General features: G+C 43.5%; 1 protein-coding gene across 1 annotated transcript in view; it reads right to left on the bottom strand.

Moving 5' to 3' along the window:
- Positions 1-4,479: 4,479 nt before the first annotated feature.
- Positions 4,480-27,511, bottom strand: part of mmp11a (matrix metallopeptidase 11a) — an 80,220-nt gene continuing 57,188 nt past the window's right edge. The window contains exons 7-8 of the mRNA XM_048611681.1: positions 8,389-8,649; positions 4,480-6,852 (exon numbers count right to left, since the gene is read on the bottom strand). Coding sequence (XP_048467638.1) covers positions 6,719-6,852; positions 8,389-8,649 — 395 coding nt within the window. The 3' untranslated portion in view covers positions 4,480-6,718. The remainder of the gene's footprint in view (positions 6,853-8,388; positions 8,650-27,511) is intronic.

The following is a 27,511-nucleotide window of genomic DNA, read 5'->3' as shown; positions in this document are numbered from 1 at the left end:
TTTGTGATGTTGATCAAGGCATAACTATTAGCCAGGACATTGTGATTACACCCTGCCCTTCAAATTGTCAAATGAGATCTTCTATGTCTCATCTGGCACTCTCTCAGTACTACACTAGAGTCAGTCTAGATTTTTGTGCTTAAATCCTGCTCAACCAACAACCTTCTGACTTAAATGTGACATAGTTTCCTTGATTTTATAAACTATTTATAAAACCAAAGATCCAATTTACGGCCAAATTACTGGCAATTTGTCCTGATAACTTCAAAGATTTGTGTACATATTCTGAATATTGTATTCTGCACTCAGTTTAAAATTGTACATTTAGTTCATGTTGACTTTCCTCAATTTTTCTACCAAAATGTTAATTTCCCATATCTCTATTTTAATTCCTATCTGCCACACACTTGCTGATGCCACCAATCTGTCTCTGTGCTTCTGAATTCTGTTACTATCCTTCTTGTTTCATTATTACATTTCAAAATGTTGTTTCATTTCCATATTTTAAATTACAATTTGTAAGTTCCCAATCCAGGACGTTAATATAAATTAAAATGGTGGCTGGTTTTAATACTGTTCCCCAGAAACATAAGCATATGTAACTCTCCAGTGTGAAAAACAACCATTCACCACAAACGTTTTTATCATTTCTGCGTCCACTGTGCCTTTAACTCCCGGATTCTAATCGCGCTAACAAGTCCATTAGGTGGCGCTTCGCCTTTTGAAAGTTCAAATATATACTATCAGGCCTGCTCCCCACCTCCAGTCCCACTGAACTTCAGGTCAGGCATTTTTGGGAAATAAACCTGCTGGATGACAGGAATCGAGTGGGAACATGGGACAAAGGATTGATCTACAGAGAGCTAGCAATGAAATTCAATAAGTGCAAAGCCTTTTTTTTTCATTATTATTTATTCATTAGTGGGATGTGGGTGCTGCTGGCCCTGCTGGCCTATCCCTAGTTGCCCCTCATAAGGTGCTGGTGAGCTATCTTCTTGAGCTGCTGCAGTCCACTTGCTGTAGATTGACTCACAATGCTTTCAGGGAGGGAATTCCAGGATTTTGACCCAGCGACAGTGAAGGAACAGCAATATATTTCCAAGTCAGGATGATGAGTGGCTTGGAGGGGAACTTAGAGGTGGTGGTGTTCCCATATACCTGCTGCCCTTGTCCTTCTAGATGGAAGTGGTCGTGGGTTTGGAAGGTGCTGTCTGAGGATCTTTGGTGAATTTCTGCAGTGCATCTTGTAGATAGGACACACAGCTGCTACTAAGCGTCGTTGGTGGAGGGAGTGTATGCTTGTGGATGTAGTGCCAATCAAGCGGGCTGCTTTGTCCTGGATAGTGTCAAGCTTCTTGAGTGTTGTTGGGGCTGCACTCATCCAGGCAAGTGGGGAGTACTCCATCACACTCCTGACTTGTGCTTTGTAGATGGTGGACAGCTTTTATTGTGTCAGGAGGTGAATTACTTACTGCAGTATTTCTAGCCTCTGACCTGTTCTTGCAGACACTGTGTTTATGTAGTAATTCCAGTTGAGTTTCTGGTCAATTCTAACCCCCAGGATGTTGATGCTGGGGGATTCAGTGATGGTAACACCATTGAGTGTCAAGGAGCGGTGGTTAAATTATCTGTTATCTGTCATAGCCTGGTCATCACAGTGCTAAATGGGACAGACTTCGAACAGATCTGGCAACTTAAAACTGGGCATGCATGAGGCGTTGTGGGCTGTCAACAGCAGCAGAATTGTACTCCAGCACAATCTGTAACTTAATGGCCCAGTATATCCCCCACTCAAACATTGCAATCAAGCCAGGGGATCAACCCTGATTCAATGGAGAGTGCAGGAGGGCATGCCAGGAGCAGCACCAGGTTGAGATATTAACCTGAAGCTACCAAACAGGACTATCTGCATGCCAAACAGTGTAAGCAGCAAGTGATAGACAGAGCTAAATGATCCCACAACCAACAGATCAGATCTAAGCTCTGCAGTCCTGCCACATGCAGTTGTGAATGGTGGTGAACGATTAAACAACTCATTGGAGGGAGAGGGTCCACAAATATCCCCATCCTCAATGATGGATGAGCCAAACACATCAGTGCAAAAGATAAGTCTGAAGCTTTCACAGCAATCTTCAGCCAGAAGTACCAAGTGGATGTTCCATCTCGATCTTCTCCAGTGGTTCCCAGCATTACAGATACTAGTCTTCAGATAATTTGATTCACTCCACATGATATCAAGAAACGGTTGGAGACACTGGAGACAGCAAAGGCTATGGGCCCTGACAACATTCCGGCAATAGTACTGAAGACTTGTGCTCCAGAACTTGCTGCTCCCCTAGTCAAGCTGTTCCAGTACAATTACAGCACTGGCATCTACCCGACAATGTAGAAAATTGCCCAGGTATGTCCTGTACATAAAAAGCATGACAAGTCTAACCTGGCCAATTGCCCCATCAGTCTACTCTCAATCATCAGTAAAATGATGGAAGGTGTCATCGACAGTGCTATCAAGCAGCACCAGATCAGCGATAACCTGTACAGTGATGCCCAGTTTGGGTTCCGTCAGGGCCACTCAGCTCCTGATCTCATTACAGCCTTGGTTCTAACATGGACAAAAGAGCTGTACTCCAAAGGTGAGGTGAGAGTGACAGCCCTTGACATCAAGGGTGCATTCAACCAAGTGTGGCTTCAAGGAGCTCTAGCAAAACTGGAATCAATGGGTATCAGGGGGCAAATACTCTGGTGTTTGGAGTCATACCTGACACAAAGGAAGATGGTCATGGTTGTTGGAGGTCAGTCATCTCAGCTCCAGGACATCTCTGCAGGAGTTCCTCAGGGTAGTGTCCTAGGTCCAACCATCCTCAGCTGCTTCATCAATGACCTTCACTCCATCATAAGGTCAAAAGTGGGGATGTTCCCAATGATTAACAATGTTCAGCACCATTTGTGACTCCTCAGATACTGAAGTAGTCCGTGTTAAAATGCAACAAAATCTGGATAGTATTCAACCTTGGGCTGACAAGTGACAAGTAACATTCACATAACTTTCTGTGCCACATTGACTTGACATGTTCCCCTTAACTCTCTCAGGAAGTCAGCCATATACCATTAATAATGGTTAAAATATTGTCATGTCAGGAATCCTCTTGAGTGACTTTCCAATCCCATCTAATCACGGCAGAAAACTTTGGTTATTAATGCAGGATTCCTTCATTCACTTTGACCAGTGTTCTATCAAGTTGTTTCCAGTATTGTCAAGTGGTTTTATGGGACTTCCTACACACAAACTGAAACAATCAGTGTGATCTGGCTATTGAACCAGAGAGACTAACCCTGTCCTGCACTGAGCCACTCCACACACTCCACATTTCAGTAGAGGCAACCAGGCGATGAGGAGCAGGAAACTGGGTAGATAATTGCCAAGCAGTGGTGATGAGGCTGAGATTACTGCCTCACGTGTTACACCATTTGGTATCAGCTCACTTTATTACCGGATGCTGGAAGACAGAACACAGTATCAGCTCCAAGAGGTTGAATCCTGGGAGCACAATGAATAAGGGATAGATTTGCAACTAAAAGAAAACCTACAACTGTGTAGAAATCATGATTTATTGTCAAAAAATACAAAAAAAGTGTTGGTCCAGAGACAAATTGGGAGGGTGAGAATGCTGTCGAGTGACAGGTCTGAGACTCAGCACAATCCATCAGAAAATCAATCGGAATAGGTTTCACATTTTATACACTCCATTCTCCCAGTAGCCACCTTCCCCTTTGTTTCCAAACAGTCTGTACCCTGGCAGGAGACAATCAGTTACTTTTTGGCTTTTGTCAACAAGTAGCTTTCCAATAGAATTGCACTTGCAATTCAGGCCCAGTTGGCAATCTCATTGCTCCTTTGCCATTGGAGGGGCAGCCCATCTCAAAGAGGGCCCCCACCTCACTCACATTTCTCCTGGCAAGCTTGGGTGAGAATAAGGGGGCTGGGTGTGCTGGGGTAGGGATTGGATGTCACTAGAACTTGAGGATACATTCCCTATTGATGGAACTTCAATCCCAGCAACCTTGATGTAGTGGAAGGGTTTCCCATCCATTCCAATGGAGCTGCTGGCCCAGATTTCATTCATTTTTGTAGAACTGTATAGCATCCCGCAATGAGCCTTCAGATTGCCTGCGAGCTGCCACAACAGTGCCAACCTGCATCATATGGGGAGGTGATGGCCTAGTGGTATTATTGCTGGATTGTTAATCCAGAGACCCAGATAACATTCTGGGGGCCCAGGTTCGAATCCCGCCACAGTAGATGGTTGAATTTGAATTCAATAAAAATATCTGGAATTAGGAATCTAATGATTACAACGAATCCATTGTCAATTGTCAGGAAAAACCCATCTGGTTCATAATGCCCTTTAGGGAAGGAAACTGCCATCCTTACCTGGTCTGGCCTACATGTGACTCCAGACTCACAGCAATGTGGTTGACTCTGAACTGCCCTCTGGGCAATTAAGGATGGGCAATAAATGCTGTCTAGCCAGCGACGCCCTCATCTCGTTAATGAATAAAGGGAAAAAAAAACTGATCACTATCCTAGATTCCAGAGCTGTTGACATCAAAAACAATTGGATAGCAAGCTTGGAGGTGATCAATTAGGAGGATGCCAATTCTCCAAAATGACTGCTGATCTTCTCTCACTGTGGCAAAAGCAGCATTTATAATCCCCATTGGTTCCCACTTTGGAGACCTGATACCCATGGTTAAAAAAAAACCCAGGCCATCGTGTCACATGGGATGCTAACTCATTCTTTGTCCAGGTCCCATTAAATTCACAGAAGTCTGAACATGTCGCTATGTATTTAACTGAAGCTCTTCTTGTGTCAGTTGGAAACAATCTGGAGTGAATCAGGATTTAATCTGAATATGATTCGCTAGACAATTTGCCCCTATCTGTTTTTGTTTTGACATCCAGTGTTTTTTTAGGGTGAAAAGTAGGGAATTATGTAATGACTTAGTGCTCCCAGGTCTGGGAGGAGATTATTAACCAGGGGATTAAGTCCTAGTCACTGCTCAAGAACCCACATATGATGGTGCATGTGTGAGGGCTGGGAGTGAGGGCAGGATCAGACAATGAGTGAGGATAGAATCCAGCATAGAGTGAAGATAGGGGCTTAGCAGGGTGAAGCCAGGGCCCGAGCACATGGAGTGAGGCCAGGGGCTGAGCACAAGGAGTCAGGGCAAAGGCTGAGCATAGGGAGTCAGGGCAAAGGCTGAGCATAGGGAGTCAGGGCAGGCGCTGAGAACAGAGTGAGGGAAGAGACTGAGAAAGGGAGTGAGGGAAGGGACTTATCACATGGAGTAAGGGCAAGGGCTGAGCACAGAGAGTATGGCAGCAGCTTATCGCAAGGGATGAGGGCAAGGGCTGAGCACAGGTAGTGAGGGAGGGGCTTGTTACATGGAATAAGGGCAGGGGCTGAGCACAAGGAATGCAGTTAGAGGCTTATCACATGAAGTGAGGGCAGGGGTTTAGCACAGGGAGTAAGGACTGGAGTGTGGTTATAGAATGCATTGCCTAGAAAAGTGGAAACAGGTTCAACTGAGGTATTCAACAGGAAATGAAATGTGTTTTTATAGTAACAGTGTGCAGGGATACATGGAGAAGGTAGGAGATTGGTATTAGATAATAGAACCGATCTAGATAATAGACTTGGTGCAGGCATGATGGGCCAGTGTTCTCCAGCTGCACTGTAATAATTCTGAATGAGGATCACCTCCAAACCCCTGCTCAATTGTGCTATAACTGTGAAGTGGGAATGCTTGGAGTGGGTCACAGTTAATTTTTATTCACTAATGGAGAAAACGTGAGTTGAAGCTACATCCAGCTGCACACACCAGGGATTGAACCTGCATCCTATTGATTGTTGCAAATTGCACTATAAAGGAGCGGAATTATCCACTGAGCTAACAGTTTCTAATTCACTTTCTTTACATGATGTGGTTTTAAGAGGCCTGTCAATACAGGGGAGCTGGTGATAAGCAGAAAAAGTGGGAAATCTGTTATCTCTCATCACTTTTTCTATTCTGCTGCCTGTTTTCAGGCAGGGCAATGAGTGTGATGGTCTGACAGACACTTGTTCAGTGGGAGTGTGTACTCGATAATTGTACACATACAGACACAGTACCCAATGTGGCTGTCCAGCAGCTGGGTCTGAGCCCCACGTCACTTCCACCTCATGTTTCTATAATTGTCAAATTATTTCTCACACAAAGGCTCCAAACCTGATGACAGGATTTTACATGAAAGACAAAGCATTTCCCTCCTCAAAATAAGTCCCTGCCTAGAAACTATCAACTAATGCAGATAATGTAATAGGCTCTGCCAAGCTGAAAAAGTAATCAGATATCTGTTCAATATTAGCTTTCTTCTGAATTGTACTTAGGCTTTCCACACGTTGGTATTGTACAGTTTTAGGTTAGAAGGACAGCTATCCCTAAGTAGGGCCCTCAGTCACCTTAAATCTAGAGAACCAAACAGAGGCTCACTTGTGCCAAATTTTTCTCCAGCTTGTCACAACTCAAGAATCAAACTAATTATGGATCATTGTTCTGAAGAAAATTCCAGGAAAGGAAGTGGGAAATGAGAAAGAGCCAGTGAATGGTAGATGGGAAAGTCACAGTATCGGGAATCTCCACCAGTAGCTCCCGTTGTCTTGATCATCTGTCAGAGTCATGTGTACAACTGACGAGAAGAGGCACATCCAAAGAAATCATGGCCTATCAGCCGTGGATATCCTTCCTGTACCTTCACCTGCACAGGGTCAAACTTCCAGTAATACCTTCCACGGAGAAAGTAGGCATAACCTGTCAACACAGAGGTCAGAGTTAGAGTATGAAGAAGAAAGCCCCCAGTAACTTAACATATGAACCATGTGAAAGGCTAAGCTAGCTAGCAACATATGGGGGATGACTTTAACTCAGGAAACCAGGATTTAGAAGCAGTCTTGGTAGAGTTGAGGCATGATAAAGGTTAGTGGTCACTTGTGGAAGTTGATTTCAGCGCTCCCAACAGTAACCACATGGTAGGACAGGGTAACAAGGAAGAAATAATGGGAGCTTGTCAATCATGTATAGCAGTGTGGGGCAGCATGGTAGCTTAGCTGTTAGCACTGCTATCTCACAATGCCAGGGACCTGAGTTCAATTCTACCATTGGGCAACTGTCTGTGTGGAGTCTGCACGTTCTCCCTATGTCTGCGTGGGTTTCCTCTGAGTGCTTTGGTTTAATCCCACAGTCCAAAGAAGTGCAGTTTAGGTGGATTAGCAATGGGAAATGCAGGGTTATAGGGAAAGGGTAGAGATGAGATACTCTTTGGAGGGTTGATGTGGACTCAATGGACTTTCATTGAATATTATTGTCTTCGGGACAATTTCTTAGACCAGCATATTATGACACCAACCAGTGAACAGGCTACACTTAGAACTGGCCTAGAACAAGATTGGACTAATTAATGACTTCATAGTGAAAACGCCCCTGAAGAGCAGTGCCCATAGTGTGAATTTTTCATACACTTTAAGGGAGAGAAGTGTGGGTGCAAGACTACTGTTTTGAATTTAAATGGGGCAACAATGAGTACATGAAATCAGAGCTAGTGAAAGTGAACTGGCAGTTTAGTTTAAAGGTGGTGAATACAGATGAAGTGGCAAGCATTGAAGGGGATATTCCAGAAATTACAGACTAAATACATTTTAACAAATAAAAAAATTCTAAGGAATGGATCCACCATCTGTGGTTAACTAAAAAAGTCTAAGGCAGTATCAAATTCAAAGAAGACATAGAATTATGCAAGGATTGGTGACAGGTCCGAAGGCTGGACAGAATATAAAAATAACAGAATTACTAAAAGATTAAAAAGGATGGAAAAATTAGATTACAAGAGAAAGCTAGCCAAAAATATAAAAACAGATAGGAAAAGAAAAGAGTTAACAAAGTAAGTGTTGATCGCATGAAAAAAGAGCCTAGGAATTAATAATGGAGAACAAAGAGATGGCAGAAGAATTGAACAGATATTTGGCATTGATCTGTACAAGAGAGGACATAAGCAGCATCCTGGAAATAACTCTAAACCAGGAACTGAAAAGGGGTGAAAGGGGAGGAGGGTCAGTGTAGGCAGAGCCACACCCACGTGGGAATCTGTGTGGGCAGAGCCACACCCACATGGGAATCTGTGTGGGCAGAACCACTTCTACTGTTGAGGTGGGGGTATGGGTGAAAGGGGAGGAAGGACTATGTGGGCATAGCCACACCCATATGGTGGTTCAGTTGTATGTTAGGCTTGGATCCCTACAGCAATTGGCACCCCAACTACATTCTGGGTTGGACCCAACTGATGCTGCTCACCATGCATGTCCTGGAATGCCCCATCGATGTTGGCAGGAATACCTCGCCAGTCATTAGTACTGCGCGGGTAGACACTGTCCAAAGCATTTTGGTTCATGTCGAATCGCCAGTAATTATTTCCTTTAAAGAAATAGATCTTCCTCTTTTCTTCCAAGCCCCACATCAGAGCAGCCTGGATATCCACTGCAGATAGTCCCAACTCGGAGATTAACTTGGGCCCCAAGACTTGATTCTCTCCATCATAGATCCAGTAATTGGAACCTGGAAGAAAATAGAGTCATAGAATCATACAGCCTGGAAACAGGCCATTCAGTCCAACTCATCCATGCCGACCAGATTTCCCAACCTAAACTAGTCCCACTTGCCTGCATTTGGCTCATATCTCTCTAAAGCTTTCCCATTCATGTACCTGTCCAAATGTATTTTAAATGCTGTAACTGTATCTGCATCTACCATTTCTTCTGGCAGTTCATTCCACACATGAACAACGTTGTCTGTGATAAAGTTGCCCCTCATGTCCCTTTTAAATCTTTCTCCTTAAAAATATGTCATCTAGTTTTGAACTCCCCGACCCTAGATTAAATGCTTTTGCTATTCACCTTACCTATGCCCCTCATGATTTTATAAACCTTCATAAGGTCACCCTCCAACCTCCTCCTTCAGTGAAAAAAGTGCCAGCCTATTCAGCCTCTCCTTGTAACTCAAACCCTCCATTCCTGGCAACATCCTGGTAAATCTTGTTAAATGATGGGCGGCACAGTGGCTCAGTGGTTAGTACTGCTGCCTCACAGCACCAGGAATCCGGATTCGATTCCACCCTTGGACGACTGTCTGTGTGGAGTTTGCACGTTCTCCTTGTGTCTGTGTGGGTTTCCCCTGGGTGCTCTGGTTTCCTCCCACAGCCCAAAGATGTGCAGGTTGGGTGGATTGGCCATGGGAAATTGTCCTGTAGTATTCAGGGATGTGTCAGGGTTATAGGGGGATGGGTCTGTGTGGGATGCTCTGAGGGTCAGTGTGGACTTGTTGGGCCACAGGGCCTGTTTCCACACTGTAGGGATTCTATGATGATGATCTTTTTGAACCCTCTCCAATTTAGTAATATCCTTTCTATCATAGGGCGACCAAACATAGTGCTGACCATCATGGGAGAAGAACATTTTGGGAAACATAACAAAGATCAGGTCACCGGGATAAACATGGCCTTTTCATTATACAACGCACCCGAGATTGACAGAGACAGCGAGTCATAACATTGCAGACCATTTGACCCATTGAGTCCATGCCAGCTCTCCATGAAGCAATCCAGCCAATCTCATGGGTCTAGGCCCGAAACGTCAGCCTTCCTGCTCCTATGATGCTGCTTGGCCTGCTGTGTTCATCCAGCTCTACACCTTGTAATCTCATTCATCTGCTATATTCACAAAGCCATGCAAATTTGTTACCTTCAAGAGTCCATTGAATTTTCTTTTATCGTGATTGTCTCCACTTCCACCACTCTGGTAGGAAGTAAGTTCCACATTGTACCACTCACTACATAAAATGTTCTCCCTGACATTCTCTCTGCATCTCTTGCCTGAACATTAAACCTGTGTTCTCTAGTCATTAAACTATCTGTCAATGTGACCATTTTTCCTTGTATAACTTATCTAAATCTGTCATTGTAGTGATTGTAGAGGCCAGCCAGGTAAATCTTATAGATTATGAGTTCCCTGATTGGACCAGGCTAACAGTACCAATCCAGGAGCCCTGGCTGATAGATATAAACAAGGAGTGCCAGAGATTCTGTTCACTCTGGAAGCTAGCTCTGAGGAAGCTGGACCAGTGTCAAATACTATGCACATGTAAATAAAGGGTGTCTTGGTGACGGGATGCCAGTGTCTCTGGAGTTATTTCAGTTATCGTCCTGTATATTGTCAACAAATCTCCCCTCACTCTTCTTTGCTCCAAGCAGAATTATATTAGCTTCTCTAACCTCACCTCGTAGCTAAAATTCCTTTCATCCCTGGAACCATACTGGTAAATTTCCTCTACTTCCTGTCAAGAATCCTTGCCTAAAACGTCTGGTTAGTACATCTGCCAAAAAAAAGTCTCCAAGTTGGCGGCAGAGTAGGACTCCTGAGTTAGAGCTGATCTACTTTGTCCATTTCTTTTCTTTTTTCTCTCTATTATCGCATTTTTTTCTTTTTTCCTCCTGTCCTTGGGTGGCATTGGCTATGTCCGGGGTGAAATCCAGCACGGGCTCTTGGCCTCAATGTGGACCCGAACTCCCAACCTCCCAATCTCAACGGGGTCTCGAACTCCTGACCTCAATGCGGTCTCAAACACCTGACCTCAACGTGGTCTCAAACTCCCAGCCTCAGCGTGGACTTGACTCCTGGCACTCCTGGCCTCAAGGTGAAACCTGCTACAGGCTGGGTTGGAAGGACTTTTATTCTGAAGTCTTATTTCACTTTTTCTAATTTATTGCTGGGCTTTTTATTTCTTTAGTTTTCTATTTTTTTTCCCCTGCGAATCTGTGCTTATAAATCTGTATCTAGGTACCTTGGCACCTAAGTTGGCGCCGTAAGTGGTGAATTGTAAACTTTTCACTCAATTCGTGAGTAATATGTGACAATAAAGCTAATTCTTGTAATTCTTGGACGCAATGCCTAAAGTACAACATGACTTCCTTGTTTTCGTATTTAATCCTGTAACTATTAAGCTGAAGATCCCAAATGTTTTGCTAATCTCTCTCTCAAGATGCCTTACCATTTTCAGAGATTGATTTCCCTCTTCCCCATCCCTTTGTCCTTGCACACTCTTTTGAACTTTACTATGGAATCCACATCACCTATCCCTATCTTCCATGCCGAAATATATGACCTTACAACTCTCTGTATCAAATTAGTAGTAAATTAGTAAATTATCATAGAACATAGTTCAGTACAGCACAAGAATGGGCCCTTCAGACCACGATGTTGTGCCAGACATGATGCTAAATTAAACTAATCTCTTCTGCCTGCCCTTGATTCATATCCCACCATTCCTTGCATATTCAAGTGCTTACCTAAAAGTCCCTTAAACGTCTCTATAGTGTCTGCCTCTACCACAACCCCTGGCAGCGTGTCCCAGACTCCAATGACTCTCTGTAAAAAACTTGCCCCTCACATCTCCTTTTGAACTTTTCCCCCTCACTTTAAATGCATGCCTCCTACTTTTAGACATTTCAACTCTTGGAATAAGGTTCTGACCGTCAACCCTGTCTTTGCATCTCATAATTTTATAGACTTCTATCAAGTCTCCTCTCAGTCTCCGCTGCTGCAGAGAAAAATAACCCACGTTTTTCTAGCCTCTCCTTATAGCTCATACCCTCTAATCCAGGCATCATCCTTGTAAACCTCTTCTGCACCCTCTCCAAAGCCTCCACATCCTTCCTTTAATATGGTGACCAGAATTGAACACAATACTCCAGGTGTGGCCTAACCAAAGGCTTATAAAGTTGCAACATGACTCTCATGACTCTTCTACTCAATTCCCTGACCAATAAAGGCAAGCATGCCATATGCCTTCTTTACCACTCTATCTACTTGCATGGCCACTTTCAGGAGGAATCAAGGGAAAGGGAAGGAAAGTGGATGTGAGGAATTTTGGATTGGCCGTGATCCTTTGGAATGGCAGCGTAGGCTCAAGTAGCTGAATGGCCTACTCCTGTTCCTATTTCTTATGGTCTAAATTCTATTTGCCACCCTCTGTCCATTCTGCTGGCCTACTCCTGTATCATGTTGCAGTCAATTGATATCATCCCCATTGTTTCCACTCATCAAGGTTTGGTGTTACCAACAATTTTTTTAGATTTTACTCTGAATTCCAAAATCTAAGTCATTGATATTTCTACCAGAAAAGCAGTGATCCTTGCACTGACTGTACTGCCAATCATCCTCCTGTCATCAACAACAACATCCTATTGAATTTCATTCATCAATCTTCACTAATACTTCATCAAAATATTAATTTAGTCAAGCATAAGTTGCCTTTACAAACCCAGGTCAGTTCAAATTAGGCTGCAGATCAATCAGAATCTTGTTGCATGGCAGACAGATCCAAGGCACTCTCTTCCTATGCTCTGTAATGGTCATTGATGGACAGAAGGGTCAGTATTGATCACTATTGGAATAGCAGAGACATCATGGGCCAGTTTCATCGCTGTGTGACTTTTTGAGTTTATGCATTTGGTTGTTCTTTTTGAATAGCCTGCAACAGACCTGACTAGGTAATTAGGATCTTTGGAATGAAGCATGCATAGTTTTTTTCTTTAATTCGTTCACAGGATGAGGGTGTTGCTTGGTTAGACTAGTATTTATTGCCCATTTCTAATTACCCAGAAAACAGTTATGAGCCAACCACATTGGTGTGAGTCTGGTGTCATATGTAGGCCAGACCAGGCGAGGACGGCAAAACATTACTGAACCAGATGGGTTTTTCATGGAATCATAGAATTCCCACAGTGTGGTAACAGGCCATTCAACCCAACAGGTCCACACTGACTCTCCGAAGAGCATCTCACCCAGACTCACCCCCTACCCTATTCCTGTAACCCTGGACTGCCCATGGCTAATCCACCTAATTTACACATCCCTGGACACAATGGGCAATTTAGCATGGCCAATCCACCTAACCTGCACATCTTTGAACTGTGGGAGGAAACTGGAGCACCCAGAGGAAACCCACACAAACACGGGGAGAATGTGCAAACTCCACACAGGCAGTCGCCTGAGGCTGGAATGAAACCCAGGTCACTGGCTCCGTGAGGCAACGGTGCTAACCACTGAGCTACCATTGCCACCGAGCAGGGAAAATCCCAAGCAGGGATTTTCCAATAATTGACAATGGTTTCATGGCCATCATTAGACTCTCAATTCCAGACATTTCCTATTGAATTCGAACTTCACCATCTGCTAGGGTGGGATTCGAACCTGGGTCCCCAGAACATTACCTGGGTCTCCAGATTAATATTCTAATGGTAATGCCACCAAGCCGATGCCTTCCCCCTACAAATGTAAACCCCACATGCTGGTTCATGAAAGCCACATCAGGATCCAACAAGGGTGACAGCAACTTGTTTTAGATATTTAAAGAGAGTTAAAGGGACTTCAGTGGGATGGTTAATGCTTCATGAGCTTTTCCTCTTCTTTTCTATCTCCTCTGTCATCCAGGGAGCTCTGGATTTGTTTGTCCTACTTTTCCCTTTTGAGGGAATATACCTTGACTTATACCCAAAAAGTCTCCTCTTTGAAGGTAGCTCATTGCTCAGTTATAGTTTCTCTGCCAACCTTTTGTTCCAGTCTATTTGGTCCAGCTCCATTCTTGCAAAGTCCTGCATTAAGAAATTATTGTGCAAGATTAAAGCACATGGATTGGGGCAAGTGTATTGAGATGGTTAGAAAACTTGTTGGTAGAGAAGAATCAAAAAGTAGGAATTAATGGGTCCTTTTCAAATTGCCAGGCAGTAACTAGTGGGGTGCCACTTGGATCTGTGCTGGGACCCCAGCTATTCACAATATATATTAATGATTTGGATGAGGGAACAAAATGTAACTTCTCAAAGTTTGCAGATGATACCAAGTTGGGTGGGAGAGTGAATTGTGATGCAGATGCAGAGATCCTTCAGCATGATCTGGACAGGTTGGGTGAGTGGGCAAATCAATGGCAGATGCAGAATAATTTGGATAAATGTGAGGTTGCTCATTTGGAAGCAAAAGCAAGAAGGCAGATTACTATCAGAATGGCTGTAAATTAGGAGGGGGTATTGTACACTGGCATCTGGGTGTCCTTGTGCACCAGTCACTGAAGGTAAGCAAAGATAGTAGGAACTGCAGATGCTGGAGAATCTGAGATAACAAGGTGTAGAGCTGAATGAACACAGCAGGCCAAGTAGCATCAGAGGAGCAGGAAGGCTGACGTTTTGTGCCAAGACCCTTCGGGTCTAGGCCCGAAACATCAGCCTTCCTGCTCCTCTGATGCTGCTTGGCCTGCTGTGTTCATCCAGCTCTACACCTTGTTATCACTGAAGGTAAGCATGCAGGTGCAGCAGGCAGTAAAGAAGGCAAATGGTATGTTGGCCTTCACTGTGAGAGGTTTCGAGTACAGGAGCAGGGATGTGTTGTTGCAGATATATAGGGCCTTAGTAAGGCCACACCTAGAATACTGTGTGCAGTTTTGGTCTCCTTTTCTGAGGAAAGATGCTCTTGCTCTTGAGGGAGTGCATCAAAGGTTTACCAGGCTGACTCCAGGGATGGCAGGATTGATGTATGAGGAGAGATTGACTAAGTTAGGATTGTTTTCGCTGGAGTTCAGAACGAATGAGGGGGGATCTCATAGAGACTTATAAAATTCTAACAGGACTAGGCAGGGTAGATGCAGGGAGGACATTCCTGATGTTGGGTGTGTCCAGAACCAGGGATCACAGTATGAGGATTTGGGGTATACAATTTAAGTCAGACATGAGAAGACCCAAAGAGTAGTGAGCCTGTGGAATGCTTTAGCACGCGAAGTAGTTGATGCCAAAACATTGAATGTATTCAAGAGGCGGCTAGATGCAGCACTTGGGGTGAATGGGATCAAAAGTTATGGGAAGAAAGCAGAATTAGGGAATTGAGTTGGACAATCAGCCAAGATCACGATGAATGGCGGAGCAGGCTCGAAGGGCTGAATGGCCTTCTCCTGCTCCTATCTTCTATGTTTCTATGTTTGCCCATTGACTTTGGCTGCCTGCTAATTGATTTTTTTTTCTGGATTGCTACAGGTCATTCTCCACCGTCATCCTGAACCTTACGATTTCTGTCTCCTAATTGTTTCTCCAATGACACTCGATCCACTTGGCTCACTTCGCCTTTCATGTTGGATTGGACACACACTGCTGTAGGAAATTCTCCCTAATACAGTCCAGGAATGTTTGCCAATCATTGCCCCTTACAGTACCAGTATACCAGTCTATATTTCGGTAAAAAAACAGTTGAAGAAAAAAAAGTAAAGAAGAAAATATAATTGGGGTCCCCACTACTGTATTGTTGGCATATTTTTATAATTTCTCTGCAGGTTGTTCCCACTAGTTGGTGGTCTACAGCCTATTCCAAGCAATGTAATTGCATTCTTTTTGTTCCTTAGCTCTGGCCAAATTGACTCTCAGCCAGAAACTTCTGGGACATCCTCTTTTTTCCAGCACTGCAATGCTTGCCTTAACCAATACTGCCAACCTCATCCTTGCTATCTTTTTTGAACACCTTTCATGAAGCAATATTCAACATCCAGCTTGGAGCTAGATCTCTGTTGTCACCACAACAACATACTTCCACATGGCAAACTGTGTCTGTAACTTCCCAATCTTATTTATTATTGTCCAGGTTTTCACACACATGCACAATAATCCTGATTTAAACTCTATTATTTTCTCCCTTACTCTGACTTCACCTATTCAAAAAAGGAGAGAACCAAAAAGCAGGTAATTATAGTACGATTAGCCTAACAACTATTGTTGGATAAGTAATAGAATCGATTATGAAGTAAATAATAGAATAACATTTAGAGCATCATAATCTAATCAAACAGATGAGCATAGCTTTATGAAAGGGAAACTAATTTATTAGAAGTTTTCAAGGACATCTTAACCAGAGTGGATAGAGGGGATTCAGTAGATGTGTTGTATCGGACTTCCAGAAGGCATTCATCAAGATACCTCACAAAATATTAAGTCATAAGATAAGAGTCCACCATATTGGAGACAATATAATGGCACACATGCAGAATTGACCAATGGACAGGAAAGAGCAAGTGGGGATAAGGGGTTGAGTCATGGAGTCAAAAAGGGTCATGGGTAACCGCAAGGGCCCCAGTAATGCTCATCTCTTTGTGGGCTACTTGGAAAAATCCTTATTCTGAGATTACTCCCACAACTCTTTCTCTGGTACATCGATGACATCATTAGTGTTGCTTACCCTTCTGGTTTAGAGCTGTAAAATTTTATCAATTTCAGTTCCAATTTCCACCCCCTCACCTTGACCTGCTCCAGCTCTGACACCTACCTTCCCTTCCTCAATATCTCTGATTTCTCTCCATTCCCAACATCTCCCCACACCCCCATTTCTGAAGAAGGGTCCCGACCCGAAACGTCAACTTTCCTGCTCCTCTGATACTGCCTGGCCTGCTGTGTTCCTCCTGCTCCACACTGTGTTAGCTCTGACTCCAGCATTGGCAGTTCTTACTATTTCAATATCTCTGTTTCCATTTCTGGGAAAAAACAGGCCACTGATATTCACAACAAACCCACTGACTCTCATTGTTCCCTTGACTATACATCCTCACACCATGCTTCCTGTAAAGACTCTATTGCATTCTTCCACTTTCTCCGTCTCCATCGCATCTGCTCTGATGATGCCAACTTTGACAAGGGGGCCTCCAAAATATCCATTTTCTTCCTCAACCAAGGATTCACCACCTCCATAGTCATAGGACCCTTAGTTGTGTCCAGCCCATTTCCCCCACTTCTGCCCTCATCCCTTCCCTTCCCTCCCACAACAACAATAGGGTCCCTCTGGTCCTCAATTACCACCCCACTAGCCTCCGCTCCAAAGGATTGTAAGCCGCCATTTCCATCACCTCCAATAGGATGCCATGACCAGACTCATATTCTCCTCCCCTCTTTTCTCAACTTTCCACAGGGATTGCTCTCTTCAGGAGACCCTTGTCCACTCCTCCTCCATTCCCAACATCTCCCCACACCTCCATGGCACCTTCCCATGCAATCGCAGAAGATGTAACACCTGCCCATTTACCTCCTCCCTCCTCATAAACCAAGGACCCAAACACATCTTCCAGGTGGAGCAGTGATTTAAAGTTTTTGAGAAGATTTGTAGCTTGGATTGTGGATGAGGTTGTAGTGATTTACCTACTCAATCTAGTCAACTGTATTCACTGTTCACAATGTGGCCTCCTCTACACTGGGGAAACAAAGCACATACTGAGTGACCACTTTGCAGAACACCTATGTTCTGTCCGCAAAAATAGCCCCAAACTTCCAGATGCCTGACAGTTCAACACATCACCATCTTCCCACACAAACATTTCTGACGGAGGCCTGAAGCAGTATGCCAGCAAGCATTAATGCAAGCTCAAAGAACAACATCTTATTTTTCGTTTGGGAACCCTGCAGCCTCTAGGACTCAACATTGAGTTCAATAACTTTAGAGCCTGATTCGATCCTTCCATGTCTTTTACCCACACGGCACTTGATCCTATTATGAAATGGGTTGGTTTTAGCACAGCTTACCCTTTCCCACACACTCTTGGGCCCATTATCACATTATTTGGGTTGCATTCACCACAGCTAACCCATTTTCTCACTCATAGCTCTTATCTCTTATTAAACTTTGTTTCTGCCCTGGCCTGCTATCTATTATCTCTCGCTTACCTACTCCTTTCATATCTCTCTCTCTCTCTCTGGGCTCTGTCACCTCTCTCCTTTCCTCCATGTGCTCCTCTCCCACTTCACCTTCAGCATAAATACCAGTTTTTCCTAGCTGCTAACAGTTCTGAACAGTCATCTGGCTCAAAATGTTAACTCTGCTTTCTTCCTGCAAAATATTTCCAGATCTGCTGAGTTTCTCCAGCAATTTCTGTTTTTGACCATTACAGCAGAGCAGGCTTGAGGTGCCGAATCATCTCCTTCTATTCCTTACTGCTCTTTATTTCCATGGTTACCCTCCATCATCTTTCTTAAGTATCAAGTGACTTGCATAATTCTCCAATTTAAATATATCTGATCAGAAAATTCCTCAACTGAGAGAAATGTATTTAACTCCTGTTAATTGTGATCTATCCCTGATCTCAAGTCAGGATTTGTTTCCTTGGAATTACAGGCTAGCTGGTATCTTCCCTTTACAATAAACAATTGTGCAAAGTCAATTCAGCATTTCTGCCAATTCCTCACTTTCATTGCAAGGTGCCCTGATAATTCCTTTTTTCCAAATATAATTGTAAAATGTTTTTTGACATTCCTTGCCTATTATTTATTACTTGGGGCACAGAGTATAAGAGCAAGGAGGTTATGCTGAACTTGTATAAGACACTAGTTTGGCCTCAGCTGGAGTATTGAGCCATCTGGGTGCCAGACCTTAGGAAAAGGGGTGACAGAATAAGAGAGAACGCATATGAGGTTTGGATCCAGGGTTGAGGAGCTTCAGTTTTGAGGAGACTTTAGAGAAGATTTATTTTTCTTGAATAAAAGAAGGCTGAAAGGAGATCTGACAGATGTTCAAAATCAGAGTAGATGGAGATCAACTGTTCCCACTAGTAAAAGAATCGAGAACAACAGGTTACAGGTTTAAATAAGTAACTGGCAAAGGAAGTGAGAACAAAATGAGAAAACAATCTTTTCACGTAGTGAATGGTTATGACTTGGAATGCAGTGCCGGAGTGTGGGTGGAGACAGATTCACTTGGAACAAGCAAAGGGAATTACAGTGTTATCTGAAAGGGAAGAATGTGCAAAGTTATAGGGTGAAGGAGGGAGAATGGCACTAGGTGATTTGCTCAGTTTGACAGCTGGTGCAGACACGAAGGGCTGATTGGCCTCTTGCATTGTAACAACTCTGGGTTTCTCTTTTGAAGCCTACTTCTTTATAACAATTTTCTGTTCTTTATAACATCTCCAATACATCAAGAACTTTGGGGTAGTAAGAACTTTTCTGAAGAAGGTTCCCGACCCGAAACGTCAGCTTTCCTGCTCCTCTGATGCTGCCTGGCCTAGTGTGTTCCTTCAGCTCCACACTGTGTTATTAAGAACTTTGGGGTCTGTTTTGTATTTTTATATGCTCTATTTTGTAATTTTGTGTTGTCACTTAGCCTCTTTCATCACTCATGAATTGTGTTTTAAACAAGTCATGGTGGCTTGATGGTTAGCATTGCTGCCTCACAGCACCAGGGACCTGGGTTTGATTCCACCCTCAGGTGACTATCTGTGTGGAGTTTGCACGTTCTTCCCGTGTCTGTGTGGGCTTCCTCTGGGTGAGTAGGTTTCCTCCCACTATTCAAAGACGTGCAGGTTGGGTGGATTAGCCATGAGAAATGCAGAATTACAGGGATAGGATAGAGGGATGGGTCTGGGTGGGATGGTCTTCAGAAGGTCGGTGTGGACCCGATGGGCTGAATGGCCTGCTTCCACACTGTAGGGATTCTATGAAGCCAAACTTTTCCAGTTGGAGAAGTAAATTGATTCTGTTTATCTCTCATAGATTTTCTGCCTTTTAACAGTTTATTAAAAGAATCACTTGGCAGGGGGTGGGGGGCTGATGTTGCAAATATGGATCAGTTGTTGCACTGACGGTGATAGGACTTCCTGCAGGATCTTACCAGCAGTTTGGCAATTAGTGACATGCAGGTTGGCAGAGGATCCTGGTATCAACAATAGAGTCACAGAACTTCAAATAAAGGAACATGCACAGAGCTCAGGCAGATTGAAGATAGAAGCAACAAGAATAGGCTGTACAGCAATGCAGGCAGCAGCGAATAAAGAAGCGTTTCTCTATGGTTAAGTTATGTCTCTCTGGAGATGCAGTCAGTGAAAGGGGAGACGTCCTGTTTGCAGGAGCCAGCAGAAAGCCTCCGAGCCTGACTGAAAAGTCCTAGGTTCAAGTAGCAGACAATGTGAGTTGTTGAGGGCTCTCTTCCAGAATGTGGATCCAGTGTAGGAAGAGATTTAATGGTCAGCCACAGATTGGAAAGGTGTTTCAAAGTGGCAATGTGAATGGCAAACTGGAAGCACTAAAGAGTCCATGAAATGTGAAGCTAGGTGTAGATGCACACACAAGAGTAGCACCAGGAACCAAGATCCATACTGAGGGTGCCTTGGCCATTGGAGAATGACAGACTGAGATGGCTACCTCAGCATTGCTGATACACTGCTGTACGCTTACAGTGTCTCACAGAGTGAGGAGTACGGATCGACTGTGAGACAGGAGTGACACTGCTTATGTCTGTGTTTACAGATTTACTCAAAATACCTGGTGGCAGCAATAAACTGGAGATTGGATGCCTTTCGTTGCCATGGAGGAGTAGATCATGGGCAGGTCAGGGCAGAATGGCCTGTAGAAATATTGGGGAGTAAGACAAGCGATGGTGGTGTCCAACAGTTCCTTGACCTTATTGGGCCTGTGGCACTTGCTTGGCCCTTTAACTCACCGGAAACATATGGCAAAAATGAGGCCCAGGCCCCAGGCTTTGCTTCCTGAAGTCATATCCCCCATCCCTCACCTCCCAGAGGCAGCAGATGAACAAAAGCCCAGGGCTTCTCATCTATGTCTCAATTCTTCAAACACAGCCCCCACCAGCACAATACACTCATAATGAGAGGCTGATGTGGATGCTGCAAGCTGGAGGGTACTGCATTGATGTACAGGAGGAGGTAACAGTCAGTGAGACCTGCCTCACTTGCCCTGAGAATGACAGAGGGTGCAGACTGGAGCGAGGGGCCGCATGGAGCAGAGCGCGAGGAAGTAGAGTCTCAGAATCAAGCTTATGCAGTGAGTGGATGGCTTTGGCCAGTAAAATTGACCCTATAGCACATGGAGCAGTAGGAATCCCAATGTGTACACTGACCGGTGACTGCAGGCTATGATCCCGCAATAGCAGTTCGTTTGTTTGCTCCATTTCAATGGTCCATGATGGCATGATGGAGTTTATAAGGATAAATTATTTCTTTGCTGCAGCTGAGGATTCAAATATCACAAACATATCATCTACATATCAGAAATATCCTAGGGGTAGGAGGTTAGAAGTCACTCCAGTGAAGACACGCTTCTGGTCATAACCGGTAAAGATGCAGCAAGAGTTGAACCTAGGGGGGATCCACAGCAATGTCATCTATTTGTTTGCACATGACTCAATGAGTTGCTATGTTCATGAGTTTGAGGAACACAGATTGATTGAACCCTGATAGTGCATCCAGATTGACATCACAGTGTCAAATGTCAATGGCACCCTTGAGTGCTACATTGGTAAATAAGCTGGCAATGTGAAAAGAGCACTGGGCGTGCTATTGCTCTCAATATATAGGCCGTGTAACGGTCTTCACAAAATTGAAGGAATTCTTCAAAGTGTGTGTGGTAAAACAGATCTAAAACTGATTGCAACAATTTATATTATTTGGCCAACCCATGGTATGCAGAGCCGCTCAGAGGTAAAAAGGATGTAAAGATGCATCACTGTTACAGCCCAAAAATGCAACAATGCAGTGAGCCTGGAGGACAAGTGTAACAAGCACCTCTGTAACTTGTCCTTAAGTGTGGCTGTTCAGTCAGGTATGGAGTTAGCTCCTATAGATTTAAACCTGAAAACATCATTGAGAACAACAGGCATTTTGTTGACATAGCCACCTTTGTTAAGTATGGCTACTCCAGTCTGTTTGCCACGTTTACATGTATTAGGTTTGACTGAAATTATGAAACATTGCCAGTCATTCTCTTTGAATCTGAAAATCTGTGTGAAATCTTAGCCAAAACCTCTTCCTGTTTATTGAGGGATAAGGGCACATCAAAGTTGAAACCTTGAGCGGAACAAACCCACTTTCAAAAAGAACGTGCTCAGGGAGATTTTTTTAAAATTCATCCCCAGGATGTGGGCATTGCTAGCTCAGCCAGCATTCGTTGCCTACCACTAATTGCCCAGAGGGCAGTGGTTTGCAACATTCATGTAACAGGGTTACAGAGAGAGGCTTAGCTTCTTCAATCACTGGGAAAAGCAATGCATCTGAAGGCTGAGGTTGCCACATAACAGCAAATGTCTGTTACCCACTAGAGAATGATCCTGCAAAACCTGGTGGTTACATATTGGCAGATACTTCCACCTCTGCTGTCAATCTTTCTCTCTGGATCTTTTCATGGGATTACTATAAACAGAGACTCACCAGTCTGCTGTGCACCAGGGCACACATTATATCAGCTCCCCTGGTGATGACAATAGTAAGCAAACCAGCTGCATCCTCATGTATTGTTGCAAACGTTGGTTTCCTATGGATACAGGATATTACTGACTGCACACAGCAAGCAATCCAGGCTCAATCAGAGAAAGCAAGAGTATGTAAATGGTAAAGTCCTGAGGAGTGTTGTGGAATAGAGGGACCTAGGAGTACAAGAACATAGTTCGTTGAAAGCAGCATCACAGGTAGACAAGGTGGTGAAGAAGGCATTTAGCATGCTGGCCTTCATTGGTTGCCGCATTGAGTACAGGAGTTGGGACGTTATGTTACAGTTGTATAAGTCATAGGTGAGGGAGGCCGCACTTGGAGTATTGTGCACAGTTTTGGTCACCCTGTTATAGGAAAGACAGTTAAACTGGAATGTGTGCAAAGATGATTTACGAGGATGTTTCCAGGACTAGTAGGCCTGAGTTATAGGAAGAGGTTGGCCAAGATAGGACTTTATTCCATCGAACGTAGGAGAATGAGGGGTGACCTTATTGAGATATATAAACTCATGAGGGGCATAGATAGGATGATGCATGTAGTCTTTTTCCCAGTGATGAGGAATTGAAAACTAGAGGGCATAGGTTTAAGGTGTGAGGGGAAAGATTTAAGAAGGACCTGAGGGACAACTTCTTCACGCAGAGAGTGGTGCGTATATGGAATGTAATGCCAGAGAAAGTGGTTGAGGCAGGTACAATAGCAACATTTAAGAAACATTTGGATAGGTACATGGATGGTAAGGGTTTAGAAGGCTATGGACCAATTGGAACTAGCTAAGTAGGCACCGTGGTCAGCATGGACCAGTTTGGGCTGAAGGGCCTGTTTCCATGCTGTATTACTCTATGACTCTCTGTAAACAGCTAGGGACCCATTTCTTCAATTTACAGCTGTGCCATCATCAAAAGAACAAAAGCTTAAAGGAGGAAAGCACAAGACTCCCAGGAGCTGCTTTTCCTCCTGAGGGATCACAAGATTACTGACCTCTATTTGGGTCAATTTGGCTAGAAGACAATTGAGAGGCTGTCCTAAAAAAATTTACCCATTACATCCCAAAGTATTCCATTGACAAAGCCCAGTTGTAGACAGGAGCAGGTAAGCGGTAGACCCTGAGGGGTGAAAGAAGAGGGCCCTGAAAACAGGTAGTCAGCAGCTTCTAGAGGAGAGAAGAACCCTAGGATAGGGCAATCAGCAGCAGCTAGAAGAAGTTGGGGGTGGGGGTGCATGGTGAGGTAAGGGTCTTCAGATTTGGTCACAGGTCAGAAAAAGGAGGCTGTGATGAACAGTGAGGCAGGTCTGGAGTCTCTGAGGAGAGGAGAGCAGGACTCTCAGCCTCTGCAATTGCCCAACAGTAGCACTTTTTTCTATTAACGTAGTAGTAGTATGGGACACTAATCAGAAAGATTGACACCGTTCTTTGCAGCAAAGTGAGAGAGTCAAGAGGGCTGTGTTGCCTGCCTGGTGCCAGAGTCTGGGGGCATCAGCTCAGGGCTGGAGATGAACTTGCAGCGAGAGGAGGGAGATCCTGTTCTCATGGTCCATGTAGTTGCAAATACCATTGGCAGGAGGTGGAAAGAGGTTCTTCATAGTCATTAAGAAGAACTAAGAGCCAAGTTAAGAGCAGAACTGTAAAAACATTCTGGATTATTATTACCTGAGCCACATGCAAATTGACATACAGCAAATCAGATTAGAAAGCGAATGCACAGCACAAAGACTGGTGTGCGGGAAGTGTGTTCCAGATCATGGGTCTCTGGTAACACTATTGGGGAAAGTGGGCACAACTGTTGGGACAATCTATGCCTGAACCCTACTAGAAACTAGTGTTATAGCAAGCCTCATAGCCAGGGAAGTAATAAGGGTTTTAAACTGAATAGTGATGGCAAGGTATCAAATTTGTTATACGGAGCACTGGTGAGGCCAGATCAGAGTATTGTGTACAGTATTGGTCCCCTCATTTAAGAACAAAAAAGTGTGTTAGAAGCGGTTCAGAGAAGGTACACATTCTAAGTATAATAAGGTTAGAGATTACAAAAATAAGGACAAAATTAAAGATTGTGTATCCGAATGCATGTAGCCTTCAAGACAAAAGAGGTGAACAAACAGAAATACATCAGTCTGATCTAATAGCCATTACAAAGGAGATGGCTGCAGGATGACCAAGAGTGGAACCTGAATTTTGAAGGAACAGGACATTTAGGAAGGTCAAAAGTGGAAAAGATGGAGGAACAGTTCTGTTAATTAGTGACGGTATTCAGGCATCCCTCTCTATTGTGTTAATTTAAAGAAACCAGTATGTAGAGTGGTTTGGGTAGTGATGAGGAATGATAAAGGCAAGAAGTCACTTGTGGAAATGGCATGCAGTCCCGAACAGTAACCATGATATTTTATGATATAAAGGAAGAAATAACAGGAGCTTGTCAGATAGTTACAGCAATAATCAGGAAGGCCTTTAATCTATATAGAGACTGGGGGGATAAAATCAAAAGAAAAAGGTAGAGGATCTGCTTCTGTGCTGTATGACTCTATGATGCACAGACTGTTTTCACGATAGCATCTTAAAACAGTACATCTTGGAGTCAGAGAGCAGGTTATACTAGATCTGGTATTGTGCAATGAGATAGGATTAATTAACAACCTCACAGTGAAGGCAGTCTGAATGGGAAGGGTGATCTCCAGAAGCTGTGGTCTATCTTGGGACAAATGACATGGGGAGAAAGAGAAAGGATAGAGTTAGGTGGAATATTGAAATGAAGGACTTCAAAGGTTGTAGTTTCTAGATTACTTCAGGTGCCCACAGTAGTAAGTATAGAAACAGAGGACAGAGCAGGTGAATGTGTGGCTGCAGGGGAGAGGGCTGTAGATTCCTGAGGCATTAGGATGATTTCTAGGTGAGGTGGGAACTGTACAAGCCGAACGCGTTACATCTGACTGTGAATGGGACCAACATTCTCACCGGAAGTTATGCTAATGCTGTTGTGACAGATATAAACTAGATTGACCAGGGACAGGATCTTGGCAAGTAGGTCCAAGTGGAGAGAAGTGGAGATGGAATTAAATGTTAAAAAGTGAGCAAGTGAGTCTGGAAGGAGGAACGTAGGCTAGATAAGAAAGGGATGTATGTAGTAAACCTAATTGGAATATATCTTAATGCAAAAGGCCTTAAGAGTAAGATGAGCTGAGAGCACAGGGAGTAAGCTATGGCTGAAAGAATAACTGTCAACATTCCTGGTTATAGGATATTGAAACGAGGTACAGAGGGGGACAGAAGAGTGGGAGGGATCGTAAGAAATCAATTAGAGCATGAGAAAAGAGGATATCTTAGAAGGATCATCAAATGGAGGATATAGGTAGAAGTAAAAATCAGAAAAAAGGGAAAACAAGCCATTGGGTATATGCTATAGGCCCCTAAACAAGTAAAACAGGGAAAGAAACGGGATCAAATCTGTAATCAAATTTCAGAGAAGGCAGTAATAGCAAGGGATTTTAAATGCCCACATATTACCTAGGATAGTTTTAGTGTGCACATTGAGAGGGAACAAAATTCCTAAATTGCATCCAGGAGAACATTTTTTGTCAGTACGTAGAAAGCCCTGGGCAGTTCTGGACAAAGTTTTCAGAACCGAGCCTGGACAGGTGAAAAGTGTATCAGTAAGAGAGCATTTTGGAGATAGTGACCATAACTCAGTTAGATTTAGGATAGTTATGAAGAATGAGAATAAAAGTCCTGAACTCAGGAAAGGATTTTACTAAGAGACGCCAAGTGGACTGGCAAAGAGCAAAGGATGGGACCAAGACTGGAGAACTTTGGATATTAAAGGGGCCTAAAGGTTAGCATTAAGAGCAAAACAGAAATTTAGTGCAGATACCAAGGCTTCAAACATAGCAGGGTCCCTAGAGGAATTTAAGATGTGCGGGGGTGAACTTAAAAAGGAAATTAGGAAAGTAGAGATTGTGCATGAGAAAGCATTGACAGGTATTGTAAAGGAAAACATAAAATTTATTTTATAAATATATAAACAGCAAGAGGATAACTATGAAAGAGCAAGTCTCATTAGGGACTATAGAGATAATTTGTCTGTGGACCCTGAAGATGTGAATTCTTTATGTCGGTCTTCACAATGAGAAAAGAACATCACAGGTATAGACATCAGAATGGAGCACTGTGAAATATTAGAGGAAATCATCATGGAGAAAGAGGAGGTACCAAAGGGTTTAGTAGCCATACAGGTAGATGAATCTGCATATCCGGATGAGATTATCTCAGCTTGTTAAGGGAGGCAAGGGAGGAGAGAACAGAGACCCTAAACAGTGATTTTCAAATTTGCTTTGGAAATTCTTCACTGGTGAAATGCCAGAGGAATGAAGGACTGGTAACGTCCCACTTTTAGAAATAAGGGAAGGCATAGACCAGGAAATTACAGGCCAGCCAGTCTTACATTGGAGGTTGGCAAGTTCTTAGAAAGAATTCTGAGGAACAGAACATATCTGCACTTGGAAAGAGATGAATTAATCAGGGATAGTCAGCATGGCTTTGTTAAACAAAGGTTGTGTTTGACAAACATGAGGATGTAAACAGGACTGTTGATAATGATATCTTATGTGGTCTATATGAAGTTTAGAAAGGGTTTTGATAAAGTGTAATGTCTAATATACATATCAAAGTCCATGGGATCCAAGGCAAAGTGGCACGTTGGTTCTAAAATTGGTTGAGAGGCAGGACACAGAGGGTAATGGTAGGGGTTTTTCTGTGTCTGGTAGTTTGTTTCCTGTGGCATTCCGCAGGGCTTGGTATTGGGGGCCTTACTGTTTGTGAAGTGTATTGATAGTTTCAGCCTAAATAAGAGGTAAATTCAAGATTACCTCAAATTACAGCAGGATATTTAGAACAGTTCAAGTTATTTGTGTCATATGGTTTTGTGAAAGGGGAATCATATTTCAACATTTTATTAGTGCTCCGCCATATTATGTACAGTACTGATCTTCCCATTGGAGGAAGGATGCCAATGTTTTGGAGGCAGTACAAAGAAGGTTTACTAAACTAACTCCTGGAATGGGCAGATTGTCTTACAAGGAAAGATTGGAGAGGCTGTGTTTGTACCTGTTAGAGTTTAAGGGGCAACTTGATTTAAATACA

Source organism: Rhincodon typus, chromosome 24, assembly GCF_021869965.1.
Source record: "Rhincodon typus isolate 14 chromosome 24, sRhiTyp1.1, whole genome shotgun sequence".
NCBI classification, from domain to species: Eukaryota; Metazoa; Chordata; class Chondrichthyes; order Orectolobiformes; family Rhincodontidae; genus Rhincodon; species Rhincodon typus.
Note: the sequence above shows the minus strand (reverse complement) of the source record. Positions and strands in the feature narration are given on the sequence as shown.